Genomic DNA, 13,952 nt, shown 5'->3' on the forward strand with positions numbered 1-13,952 from the left:
AGAAAGGTAAATGACTTGTGTATACCTACATTCTATAATCTACTGAAGTGTTTCAAAGACGTCACGAATTATTTATGTGAGTTTCGTCTTTGGATACTCTTTGTTCCGCTCATTTGTTACATAAGCTTTATTCATGAATGCTGCCAATATTTTGATGTAATTGGTCGTAACCAGTTATGCTTATTAAATCATATTATGTGTGAAACACTTTATATTAGTGTAAGTAATATAGGATTTCATACTAAAGAGGTAATTATTGTACGTAGGAATATGAGCGCTATTCTGCGTTAACTTACTGCTAATCATTGAATACTAAACGATGTTGAACGTGTTTTATCTGCTTGCTGTTAACAACAGTGATGGATGTCCATACAAACATAGGGATAAATGTTTGTATGGACGTTGACGTTGGTGGTACCGTACGAGTGCAATATCATCAAATCAGGCTGTCTATGTCTTTGACTTTGCTTTAAAGATATTTGTCTATGAGATAATTCAAAACAATTAACGTTGTATATTATTCAAGCTCATTCAAGAATGTTATGACGGGAATGAGTTCAATGAACGAAAAGTAAATTACTAAATTCGATTTGTCAATGACACCATATACACAGAGGGGTGAATTTTTCTTTAATCCAAGCTGTTTGTACATAGCGGAACGGGTGGCTATACATTTATACCTACATTAAAAGGTCACGACCGCCGCTCTTATGTACCCGAGATACTATGTACCTAAAGGGAGTTCTTTATTGAAGTCTTGGTTGGGAAAAGGGGTTGTTTTATTAGGTCAGTAACACTCGTAATCCGTTTGTTTACACTTGTTGCGTGTGAGTAATCGATTTGTATGTCACGATAAGATCTTGAAGTCTTAACGCATTTTGTTGTGTCAAATGACAGTAAATAATCTACGTTTTTACATTTTTTTTAATATACATGTGTCTTTACTACGACATCATGGAACATTACAATCTAGCCTAATTTAAGACTAATAAGTAATTTAAGTCTAACCTAATTTACTAAAAAGGATTGTAATAAGTAAGTGTCCAATAACGCTACTTATAGTCTCTATTAAAGGGAAGACACTCTGTTCTTGTGTTTTCATTTTTTCATTCACTGTTTAGCACTTAATATTAAAGTATACTAACACTAATTCACTAGTTCAAATGGTTTTATCCTTTTCAATCTTCTCACTAGGTCAGTGGTATCAAAGAGTTGAATAGCCTCGACATTCACGTGATGGTGACGTGACGTTTTTACATGATTTTCTATTTATATTTTAGTAATAGTCGTAAGGAAATGTATTCTAGCTCTGCATTTCATGAAAATAATGAGAGGTTATGAAGATGTTGACGACAAAATTTGCCTCGATGTGTTTGCTTTTCGGATACTAAAGATTGACAAGCACAGGTTGATATTTCAGTCTTTTGTATTAAAGTAAAAAGAAAAATTAAAGGTGTTACCTAAACGCAAAAACCATTCATTTTGTTAAATTCTGCTTTCTGCCTATAGAAAGCTGTTGAGTGATGTTTCATATAAGTTAATGCTATTCAAATTTTTGCACATACGTGCTCTTTTTACACTCAGCGTGATATTCATGGATTAAGTGCTCTATTAGGTCAAGTAAAATATAATAGCTATGCCAGGCACCTGTTGCCTCGTGACTTTACCTAGTTACTCTGAGCTTGACATTTACGATCTACATGACGGTGCAGACCAAAATAACGTTCTGTAACCGCATAACTTCCTAATGATCTCCATTAATGGGATCGCCCTTATATTAAACATGCTATTTATCCCTTTATGTTTATTACTGGTTACCTATAAGTATTAACACGCGCTACTCTAAATTTTATGTTATCACACATAGTTATTTTGATGTGTTCTATTGGAGGAAGAGATATGCCAAATAAATTTGTATTAGACACAAAAAAATCGTTTTTGCACCTTAATAATATAATACTATAGGTTGTGTTAGTGTGTCTTCACGGAAACGTAACAGTCTTAACCCTTGTTTACATATACGTAAAAACTGAAAATTATTTTCTATGCCTTATTTTTCGCGAATCGGGAGAAGGCAACAGCTGATGACTGTGATGAACGTTTTACGTCCCATTGTTGATACTACAAGAAGCATAAAAAGTAAACTAAACCGGTCAGTGCGCTTTTATCGTCTCGGAAGCTTCGTTGAAATAAAGTAATAATAGTAATAACGTTCAATCCCATCTCATTCATTTTCTCTTTTTCTCACAACAATACAGTTATGGCTCGGCTTTTTTTGTAGATACGCAAAGGGATAGCCCGACGGCGTTTAATATGTAAAGGAAGGCAAGGTTACACTCACACATGAACAGGGCATGTATGTGTAATGTGCGTCTGTAGTGGAGGGAATTCCCAACTTTTTACAAACACAATCAAAGAGTTATGTAATGTTTGCTCGTATCCGCCACGTCGATGTAAACGGGCTGCTACTGTTTGTATGAATACCGATATTATACATACATTACCGGCGTCTTCATTAGTCATAGGTCATTTACATTTGTGTTAACCAGTCTTTATCTTATATATTCTTATTTCACATTACACATGCGCTCGTTAAAGATGTTCATATACTTTCGCGTTTCATACATTCGTCAATTTAAGTGCTTCTATAACCATTACACAGGATTGAAAGCAGTAATAAACTTTTAATCCTAGTGACAGATCACTTGCCTGAAAACAGATTTCTTAATTCGTGCTTTATAATATTTATTTTCTTAATTAATTTATTATTATTAGTAATCTTACAGCTAACATATTGAAATTTAAAATTAAACAAATGACTAATTAATATTTCAAAGACATAAACTAAATTGTTACTGAGGCGTCAGGATTTAGGCTTAAACAAAGCCTAAATCCTCACGCCTCTTCAAATATTTTCTGACATTCTTTTTTGTGAGGTGGAAAATATCAACATCCTCATAATTAGTGTTATAGATAGATAAAACCCGAAACATTGGCGAATTAGACAGGTAATTCGTGTTCGTGCGAGGTACATGGAACAATTGTGAGTATCTTGTCGCATACGGTAGAGGGATCTATCCGCCTCTTAAAAATATCGTGCAGAAATAATATATGTTGCTACAAATTCTAATAAGCCTAAATTAAAACATTTACAAGATCTGCATATCTATCGAAACATTGCACTGTTTAAAACTAAAGATTTTTTTTGTATCTTTTCGACAGCTTTTATATAGTAGATGAAACTTCCATAGTCTTTTTCTTTACACTTGTGAATGACTTTACGACAAATGCTTGTAATTTTCGATTTTTATAACTATTGGATTGTTACAACTAAAAGCCGCAAAAGTATCAACTACTGTGCTTGTCTAATATTTCCTCATTTATATCCGCTGCTGCCTTGGTTTTAATAGAAATATCGAAAGTGCAACTGTTGTTTTGAGCTCAAACCACGGCAGTTTTTAACCGTCAGATTGCAAAACAAAGCTATGTTTCTATATTATTTTAATTAATATTTAAATAAATTTATATATTTTTATGTGATACAACTTTTGTCAAACACCCCGTCAAATTAATAGATCAAAAGTTGCTAAAATTACTTGCGCGAACTTGCCCCCATGAAGTCAAAGCTGGCTAAGCAGCATTTGCTCTTGCATGCATGTACATCTATTCTTCAGTCTTAAAGAAAATTAGTAAACATAAAAACGTCAAACCCTGGCTAATTATTTACTCAATTAAATAATCATCACCTGATTCGACTTTATAGAAATATTTTAATTAATTATTCCAAAAAAATATATGAATAAATGTGTGTGCAAATTTAGTTTAAAAAATTCTCTACGGTTTTATAATCATCATAAAGCTAAAGCATCCAGTTATACAATGACTACATTCTCCAGATGAAAGATAATAAATTAAATCAATATTTAGAAGAAACTAATGACAGTTTACTGTTACACCCAAACATATTGTTGTGTTTTTCTACTCTATATTCTAGATGTAATTAGTTAGTGAGCTTGTTTATATATAGCAGTAGACATTTTAGAATTGTAAAAGAAACACAATAATGTGAGAAATACAAAGATAAACCTGCTTAGAAAGTATATAATATATAACCTTGCGGGATCTGCTTAATAACCGTTGGTGCTGATTGAAAGGAAAAATTGTTCATCGGGTTCTTTTTAATGAGGAAAAACCACATTACAATTGAATCACAATCTTATTTAAATAATTTGCACTGTCGCAAGGAAAATTAAATTCTAGTAAGAGGTGTAAAATGTAAATGTATATAAATAATCCTACGCTATTGCGCTTACATTATGTTAATGTTAGGGCTGTTGATAATGACATAACTAATAGCTATGTAGGCAAGGCGGCCGTGGAGTTCTAGATTGAAATCCGGTCACATTCCTAACGGTTCGCACTTGCACTATCGACTTGATGGAACTAAATTACTGTGTCAAAATATTTCTGTTTAGTACCTTGAATTGTAATTCGAAATTTAAAATTGCAATTGACTCATGATTTAGGATCTGTAATATTTACGATATATGTATTAAAGAAAACGACTAACAATTTAACGTTTAATTTATATAAGGTCTTTAATAACGGCATCTTATTATAAACAATATAATTGTACAACTTAACAATTATTTCAATAGTAAAGTGTTTGCTGTTTATAGAGAATCAATATAGCAGGTTCATTTAATTAGCCTGAAACCAAATTCATGCAAGTATATATTCGACGTAATATGCTTTATATTATATAAGTGTTGCGGCCACGCCCATAACGAATAAATCAATCAATCCAGTCGATATTTATAAGCGTATATTTATTTCCAGTTATTTTATTTTATTGCCATACGCTAAGCATCGGTCGGTAAGTAATATTTCATATATGCAACGAAACTGCACTACATATAACCTAAACAATACAATTAGCCATTGTTAGATCTTTTTCTTAAGGGAGAATAAATTCAGTTACAGAATATTTCAGATAGCAGCAACTTCTATAAATAATATTTTAGATCGTAGCAATTAACTCCACAAACCTCATATTTTAATGTAATTATATTGTATAACATTTTTTATGTACTAACTACATTAAAGATTTAATTTATTGTATCAAAAATGTGATGTTTTCATTTTGTGAAAATTGTGATATTACACAATACTCCTTTAAATTCATAGATTTGTAGCAAGTTAGACAAATAAACCTAATTCCATTTTAATATTTACTTAAGCGTAAACGATGTTTTAGCAACCATGATAATAATACGGAACTTCCCTTTTCAAAAGCCCTTTTAGTTAACTAGGTCACTGAAATGTTCATTTTGACGATGTATTGTAGAGGGAAATTCTCAAAGGGGCTGTATATTTATGTCAGATAGGGGAACTTGTCTGTTGTATACCGTATGTAAGATTGTTTTATTAACGAGCACGCATGTTGTATTTCGATATTGGTCAATAAATTTGTAACGTTACATTGATCGTAATGCATTGTTCTCCTATGATATAGATAGTGCGTGGAAATAGGTGCGTATGGGACGGGGAATGCGCGGCCTGCGCACGTACCCGCGGGTCAATTACTGCATAAATCAATACGGATGTCGCCCTATGCGGTAGCTCTTTGTTCCATTCGACTGGAGATACGAGGCCCGTCTCAGTGGTTCCAGCTCTGTCCGGAAAACTCGCTGAGGTATCGCGGGGTCGGATGATTACTTATTAACGTAGGTGGAGGCAGGCTCGGGCGGGCCGCATATAGCTCGTCGCGCGATCGATGCAGTGTCCGCCAATGGCGCGCTGCCGTCGAGCCCTGCGCAACCCTCGCGCTAGCCTCCCTCACGCCGCACCCCGATAACACACCGCCCTCATAAATCATTGAATCGTTCATAAAATACCCAAATATTCGTAAAAACGTATCCCTAATTGCCATCCAAACTCTTCGTATCTACTGACTTGTCTGGCGTACCTTGTTTTGTCGCAACGGCGGTCTTAGTTTTGAAATGTAAAATATTTTTATCAAAAGAGCCGACCCATTCCCGGCTCTCGTTTGCCTCGAAGCGGGGTTCGTACGGAATAATTGAATTTTCATCATAGAACAAAATGAGAGCTGAAAACTGAAACGGGGCGGCATTGTTGGCACAGCGAATTACTTCGGACGTCAATTATTTAGACGTTTTATCTCGTTGAAAATTGATATAACAGTAAAGGCATGTTGATTTTATTGGTAAAACGAGGCTTTTATACGTTAGTAAAAGGGGTTTGTTATGTTAATGTGCAATTTGGAGCGTAGGTGGTATATACTTTAAGTAATTGAAGTGCTTTTGTTAAATTAAATAATGATTGATGTTATTCATTAATAAGCATGAAATTGCGGACTGAAAACTGTAGGCAGGACGCAGAAAACTGTTTCTTTGGTGTTGTAAAGTTACAACATAAATTTCATTAAGGATTGTAAATAGCAACATCACTACCTTATAGCTCTCAACTTCCTAAACAATAGAATGAGACATAGTTAAAAGCTGCTCTACTTATATCATCTTCCCATAATTTTATTTGTCTTCCTCATTTTCTTTTGTCATACCGGGGTAGCCATTTCATCACTTTTCGTCTCATTTCCATTTCAGTCTTACTAGAAGTAACAGTATTTCTAAACTATATCATGTCTTTTATTTCTTCTAGTTTTACACTATCTTTCAATTTCAGAACTAGAACACGCTGCTATTTTAACATACTTTTAGTTTGTTTTCTTGTTTGTCAGTGTGACCAGGTTTGACATGCATGCATCAGGCATGGTAATATACGGGCATTAAAGACTTTTGTCTTGTAGAACATTTTCAGGTTTTTGTATTTCATTACTTCTGACAGTGACCAGTATCTTTTCCAAGTATTTGTAACTCTACGCTCCAGTTCGTTGCCCATGAATTCTTTATTAAATGTTAGATGTCCTAAGTAGATATTACATATTCAACTTGATCTTTGTTCACGTTTATTGGCTTCTTTTGAATTTGTCATCATTTAGTCTTTGAGATATTCACTGATAGTCCTGCTTTAGCACTCTCCTCCGCTAGTTTTTGTTACATGTTTCCTGTTGCCTAAGGTATTCAGAGAATACGACAATGTCTGCGAAGTTAATGGTTCGCCATTTATGTTAACTCGTTTTTTTCTCAGTCTAGGTTTCTGAATAAAATTTCAAGAACCGTTGTAAAAAGTTTTAGTAATAGAGGATCTCCTTCCCTTACACCTCGAGCTATTAGAAATACGAGTCCAGATTTTTCTAGTATAATTTCTGCTGTACTGACTGAGTATAGTTTTTTTATTAGTGTAATATATTTTTTGTGGACACCTTGCTTTTTAGTTATGACCAAATACATTCGTACCATAGAGTATCACGTTACATTCGTTAACATATTACTTGATATTCGAAAGTCCAATTTTGTGTCATTTTTTTTTGGAAAAAGCTAAGCTAAAATACTTTTTTCTTTGCCATCTTTACAGGTTTTTATGAGCTTGTGCTATTGTGTACTGTACACAGTATAGTAGATAGTAGATAATTTTAAAGATCTACTATAGCAATAATGTTTTCCTGCCTGTTAGGTTCAGTGGGTGTATTATTGACCATGATTTTTCTTTTGTTTCGGTGGGTAGATATTTAATTTTCCCTATTTTTGTTAGCATTTTTTTCTTAACTAGAAATCCGACGCCGTGTAATTCTTCGATTTCATCACCATCTCTACTCATTTAACGTATTCGCAATAAATCCCATTAAATGTTAACTAAGGCTAGTTTTTAGTTCATATAATTTATCGTCTTGAGTTGAGTTGCGGGATCTTGTATTAAGAGTCGCTATGTGAAGGTCTTGGTGTGTTTCAACAGGTTCTATCATGTCGTACGAGCTAATGTGATAGTCCTTTAAGGTTTTCATCTCCCACGATGACCACGATAATGATGATGAGTCGGATTGGGAGATTTTTGTTTTATTTTATTTTTCGTGTTGAGGTTTGTTTCAATATCAGTTTCAGTTTTTCAAATGCATTAACCTGCCTGAATTTCGCCACTTGTGTAGTTTTACTCTCATTCTTGCTTGTGACCTAAACGATGTCAACGGGTCTTTTAGAATCCTTTTTATATTATGTAACCCTACTGTGATTTTGACCAAGTATTAAAAGTATATTACGTCCATGATATGAAAGATCTTATAGCGCCCCTATATGGTGTTACTATGCATGCATCTACACTCCTTTTTGTCGATACGATACCGATGCCGATACTCTTATTGAAATATCGATACCGATACCAACGCATATTGAATTAAAATTAAATTAAAGTAAAATACATATATCAAGTTTGGTTAATTTTATTAAAACGTATACCTAAACAGTCACAAACTTTGAATAAGATTGAAGGTTAAGTTATTAAAATTAAGAATTTAATTAAAATAAAATAAATAACTGTTAATAATTCAAATTAAAATTAGTAAATTTTTTATAATTCTGTACAGACACCGGAAAACTTCTTGAGCATTAAACAAGGGAGTTGGGGAAAGTTTGCGCATTATACACAGCGCGGGACACAAATGTCAACTGATTTACCAATCACGCGATCGACACGCCGCTTTCCGCCACCTCCCCACCCAGTGATACCCAAAAATTGCTTCTACGCAGGCTAGAACATCTTTTAAATATGTTTACCGGTATCTGTATTGAGAAAATACTACGCGCAATAGCAGTTAAAAGCCAACTAAAGTGTCTAGCGAAATGGAATACTCGGGGACAAAGCGGGTGTGAGAGACAACAAAATGAATAAAACTCGGGGATTCCCCGGGCATAGATAGTCCGTGTCTCGTATGCAACGAACTACAAACAAACAAACAAGATGCGCGTTTACAATACTTCTTTTTAAAGCGCGAAGTATGAAAAGCATCGTTGTACCGGCAATTAAAATATCCCCCATGCTGATATATCGGGAAACCCAAAGTATAGGCGATATTTCAGTATCGCGATTGGTATCGGATGCATCCTGAGGTGATACTAAGAAATATATACCCAAACGATGTATTCGTTAGTGTTTTAAATGTTATATATAGTATAATAAAATACTATTACATAACCCAGGCAGGGTTACAGTTAGCAGTGTAGTGCAACTAGAATACCACTTAAACCTGCTATGCTGCTCTTTACCCATCTGGTTATTGATTTAAAATTAGATTATACCATATAACTCTATAAGCAAAACCATAAAAACTCATGTTTGCATAGCAATAATCCTGAAATAATAAAAATAACTGTCGTTTGTCTAACTTAAAATAGCTATTGTTCATAACTAAATGATAATTATTGATTTTTACTATCATTTCAGCCGCCTCGCGGTTACGGCGGGCCACCATACGGCGCGGGCGCTCCCGGCGGCCCGCAACAACCGCCCGGCGCGTACGGACCGCCAGGCTCATATCCGCCGAGGTACCCTCCACCGGGTCCTCCTGGCGCGCCTAATTCAAGAACTCCATTTTCACCGCATCAGGTATGTATCATTACTTCGATTATAGAAAACTATTTCTAAGATTAGGAATAACCTACTTATAGGAAAACTTACCCAACATAGCAAAACAGATACCCTGGTCTATAGACTTAGCGCTTAAGAAACTAAAAATAAAATTGAGACTTTTTTAGATTTTTTCTTACACCGACCGTTATTATACTATTTTTTTATGTCAATTTTCTAAGAAATATTCAAAACAAATAAGAAAAACATCGCCTTTCAATGTAGAAAATATGATTATCATTCCTACTAAACACTGGGCTGTTATTTACTTAAGACACCGAAATCTACTTCATCGAAATGAAGATTCATCTAGATGACTTTGCACGCTTTGAAATTAAAATGAACTTCCATTAAGCTTAGAAGGACCCTTCATGGTCATATTACACGATTCATGTTTAAGATGAAACTAGAGAGCCTCGAACGTTTCTTAGAAACGTTGAGCTGGCGTCGCGGCGGCGCGTTCGCGTCGGAGCCTCATCCACTCACGTGAACATAAACGATCTATCACTCTTCACAATTCCTATAAGGCAAACCAGCTTATATATCTAAGTCTGTAAGGCCTACAATCGCCTGATAATGAATGAATCGCTTGCCTTCGAATGACGTAAGCCGTTCTGCGCGCTCGCTGACGTAAGCTCGTTGTGCAACGAAGCCAGAGGTACGTTTTGAAGGAGGGCTCTTGGCTCGCGTAGAAATCGACGTTAAGAAACAAGATGCAAGGTCGTTTTGAAATCATGCCTTCTGGTTAAATCTACAAAGTACCATGTCTATCTGATATATTTATGGTACTGACATTGCTATTACTATTCTTTATTTAATTTGGGTAATAATTTAAAATGTATGAAAAAGGATTTCAATCATGAAAAGGTAATGTTACGACTGTTAAGATTACCCGTAAATTACAGTTGACTAATATGAAATTAAATTTTAAACATCCATAATATGACTAAGTATATTGTTGGTATCCTTAGTTCGTAGCTAATGTTGACTTACTTGACTTGTCGTGACTAATGTAATAGTCCAAACGCTATTAAGCTCTAATGTTATTTACATTAGCATATAAAGTTAGTCAAGCACCAAGGGGGAAATATATTTTCTAAACTTATTTTATCCATTAACGATTAATATCTTATATCTACTAGCCATCCGTTTATTGCCTATACTGTAAGGGCATACGTCCTACTGACTGCCAAGGGGAGTTGGGTTCGCAGTTTACACAATCTTATACCTAGTCCAGCCATAAGTTCTGTTACAAATGAAAATACATTTTTTTAAATGAAGTAATGTATTATTATTAAAATGTATACCTACATATTTATTAAAGTGTTTCCAAGGGATATTTCGCCACGTCTTGTTCCAAAGATTTTTTTAGTCGCCGTATCGTTTAGAGCACGACTCAAACTGTCCATAATTTGAAGTCTAATTTTTGGGTTGTGGTCTGGGCTAGATGAGGGCCAGTCTCTTATATAGTCCGGAACATTGGTTTCAAGCCAGGCTTGCGTAGTTCGTACAACTTGTGACCAGGTGCAGAATACTGCTGGAAAATCCACTGTATATCTTTAAAAAGTGTATTGCTGAGAGGTTTTGAAACATAATCCATGTCTGTATCTTGATACACGTTGTCTGAAGTTATCACTCCTTTTTCATAAAAATGTAGTTTAGTGACTCCTTGATAAGACACCACCAAACCTTTCCGACCACTTGTGCAGATCCATTTTATCACTTTGCTTATTGTAGTGTTCTTCAACCGTGAAAAAATTTTCATAGGTTCATTCTATTCTTTTTACCTGCGTATCGCGACAGTAGGTGTTTGGATCGATCCACTCTCTTTAATTGTAAAGATTGACTTAGGGTATGTCCTGTTTATCGACGATAAGCATCGAGCTTCAGGTCTTGTTTTATAATACGCGACAGAGTCCTAGCGTCCTAGTCCTAGGGAATCTTCATTTCTCGCGATAAGGTATTTTGCTTCCTAATGGGGTTTCGACGAAATTTGACTTTAACAGCATTAACAGTTTTTTTTTATTTCTAACAGCACACGGCTGCCCCGATCTTTTCTGATCTTCGACAGACGAAGTTTTTTGTATCTGTTAATAATACGATATACGAACATACGGTTGATACCCAAGCTTTTGAAGTGTCTGGAATATGGCCTATCGTCTTACCCACTTTGTCCAAGACGATAAATGCAATCCTATTTTCTTTAACACCCCATTCAATATTGTAAGTTGATAATGAACACGAAAAAATATGTGAAATGGCGTAAAATCGTAAGAAGTTTATAATTAATTTACGTGTTCCAAATTCAAAATAATTAAAAAGTTGAATAAAAGAAAAGTTTTTATGTAACAGTATTAATGGCCAGACTAGTTAGAGTTGTAATATATTGCTAAATCACATTATGGTCACCTACTTGTACATTTAATGCGTTTAAGCCTGAGCTTCTGTAAAATAGGAATGTTGTACAAAGTAATAGAATTTAAAAGTACCTCATGTATTTTGATTGTTTAGCGCCAGTTTTGTGGCTTGTAGAATATACTTGTATTTGAAATCCTGTGTCAAACTAAGCACTTGAAACTGGATTTCTTGAATCCTTGATACCTGAAAGGGATTATACCTACTCTTTCGACTTATTTCATATAAAATGTTTGTGCAGTGTTTTAACTCGTTTAAACCGCAATAATACATCAACGTAGGGATGTTTCTCTTCGATGGAGTGACGTAACGCAATGTTGAGAGCGGATAGTTAGACGAGATCTGTTGTATGCGGGTATCGCGGGAATCCGGGCCGCATCCGGGTGCAATGAATGCGACGACGTTTTCAAGGGCGCGCCTCAGGTGATGACGTACGATACGTACCCCTCTGCCTCCTAACCACCCGCGGGTGTACCACCCACCTAATAATGCACGTCTGCGCCCTGTCTGCCGCGTCCGAACCCACTGCAATCTTAAGTATTCCTTTTTTGTTTGAACACGCGGGTAATTAAAGAAAACAAACCTTTATTTTGATGATCAGTCGCGTAACGATGCAAATGCGTCTGTTTAAGAATAGAAAACAAAAACCACTAAACCCCAATATTTGACTGGTATTTCTTGAACAGGATGGTCAAGTGCAACGTCCTGTATGTAAAACACAATTAATAACATGTCAAGGTTTTGTCGAGCACTGTTTCCACATGTTTCACGTTCTCATTAATTATTAGTATATTAAGTTGATAGCTCTCTAATTATCATAATAATAGTGGAGGAGAGGGTGGCGGGCCCATCAGCTGAGCGAAAACGAAAGTAAACAGAACTCGGTCAAAGGGTTTGTACTCACCTACCCGCAATATTTATGTGGGTGAGAGGGGGTCGCCCACCCCCAAACCAGTCACCCTCCTTTGATGGATTGGTTGGCGACCGGCGCGGATGGTTCGACTAAAACGACTGAAACACGGCCAAACTCAACTAGGCGTTAGTCCCGATTTCCTGTTACCTCAAAACGAAAAAGTTTTATCTCCAAATTATTCAGCGAAAGTTCTTGGAATTCTTTTTGTTTTGTTATGCCCGCGGCCACCTCGTAACCCACCCTCAACATGAAACTTATTTCAGTGACACGGATTGTTAAATAACACTCGTCGTAAAGGTTCAATCTGCAGATTACGATATGATAAAAAATTTTTTATTGCCTTCCCACCTTCTTTATATTGCTTTGAGGGTATTTTTCTAAAGTGTCATTGATTCTTTTTATGACGTCATTTTTGTCCTTTCCTAATGACAGGGAGAATTTGATACGTATCGACAGGTAGTGGAACAGTTAGGTTTACCTAAATGAGCTCTGGTTATCCGATAACAAGTAGAGACCAGAAAGCGACCATTTACTATTATATCACTACATTAATTAAATTGTTAGTGTGGTTCATAGTTATCTTTATAAATATTCTAGGACTTAAAATGGCACTGAATTCGATGCTACTTTTCTCTCGTCACTTTTAACGCCTTGTCTGTATTCAGGAGAGACAAGGGTTCTTCGCTTCTATCAAATAGCTACGAAGTCTACATTGAAAGACGAAGGTTCCATATTTGATATTATTAATATTTACTGGGTAAAAGAAAGAAAAAACATTTTTAAAAAATTGTTTTGCGTTTGCATATAAAGAAATCATATTATTTATGTATCTTGTACTCTTCACATCACACATTCTTAATGTTTGATAGTTCTGAATAGTTCTGAATGTTTAAAATATCTAGTGATACTCAATCGTGAACTACACATGTCTGTGTCTATTTTGTTAGTACTTTTTGTTATTGGCAATGTGTTAAGGATTCTATTATGCGTATGTTGTGCTCTACCCATCACAATTGTTTCGCCAGAAATCGGGCACTTGCGTGTCTAATTAGGAGGAGGAGCTAAACGAAATTAAATAAGTTGC

The 13,952-nt window shown here is 35.2% G+C and overlaps 1 protein-coding gene across 12 annotated transcripts in view; it reads left to right on the plus strand.

Annotated features, from left to right (window-relative positions):
* LOC123710160 (trithorax group protein osa) overlaps nucleotides 1-13,952 on the plus strand; it is a 71,497-nt gene that overhangs the window by 5,569 nt on the left and 51,976 nt on the right. For all 12 annotated transcript variants that reach the window (XM_045661896.1, XM_045661907.1, XM_045661905.1 and 9 more), the window contains exon 2: nucleotides 9,358-9,519. In XM_045661896.1, the coding sequence (XP_045517852.1) occupies nucleotides 9,358-9,519 (162 nt within the window). The remainder of the gene's footprint in view (nucleotides 1-9,357; nucleotides 9,520-13,952) is intronic.

This window comes from Pieris brassicae, chromosome 5 (genome assembly GCF_905147105.1).
Source record: "Pieris brassicae chromosome 5, ilPieBrab1.1, whole genome shotgun sequence".
Classification (NCBI taxonomy): domain Eukaryota; kingdom Metazoa; phylum Arthropoda; class Insecta; order Lepidoptera; family Pieridae; genus Pieris; species Pieris brassicae.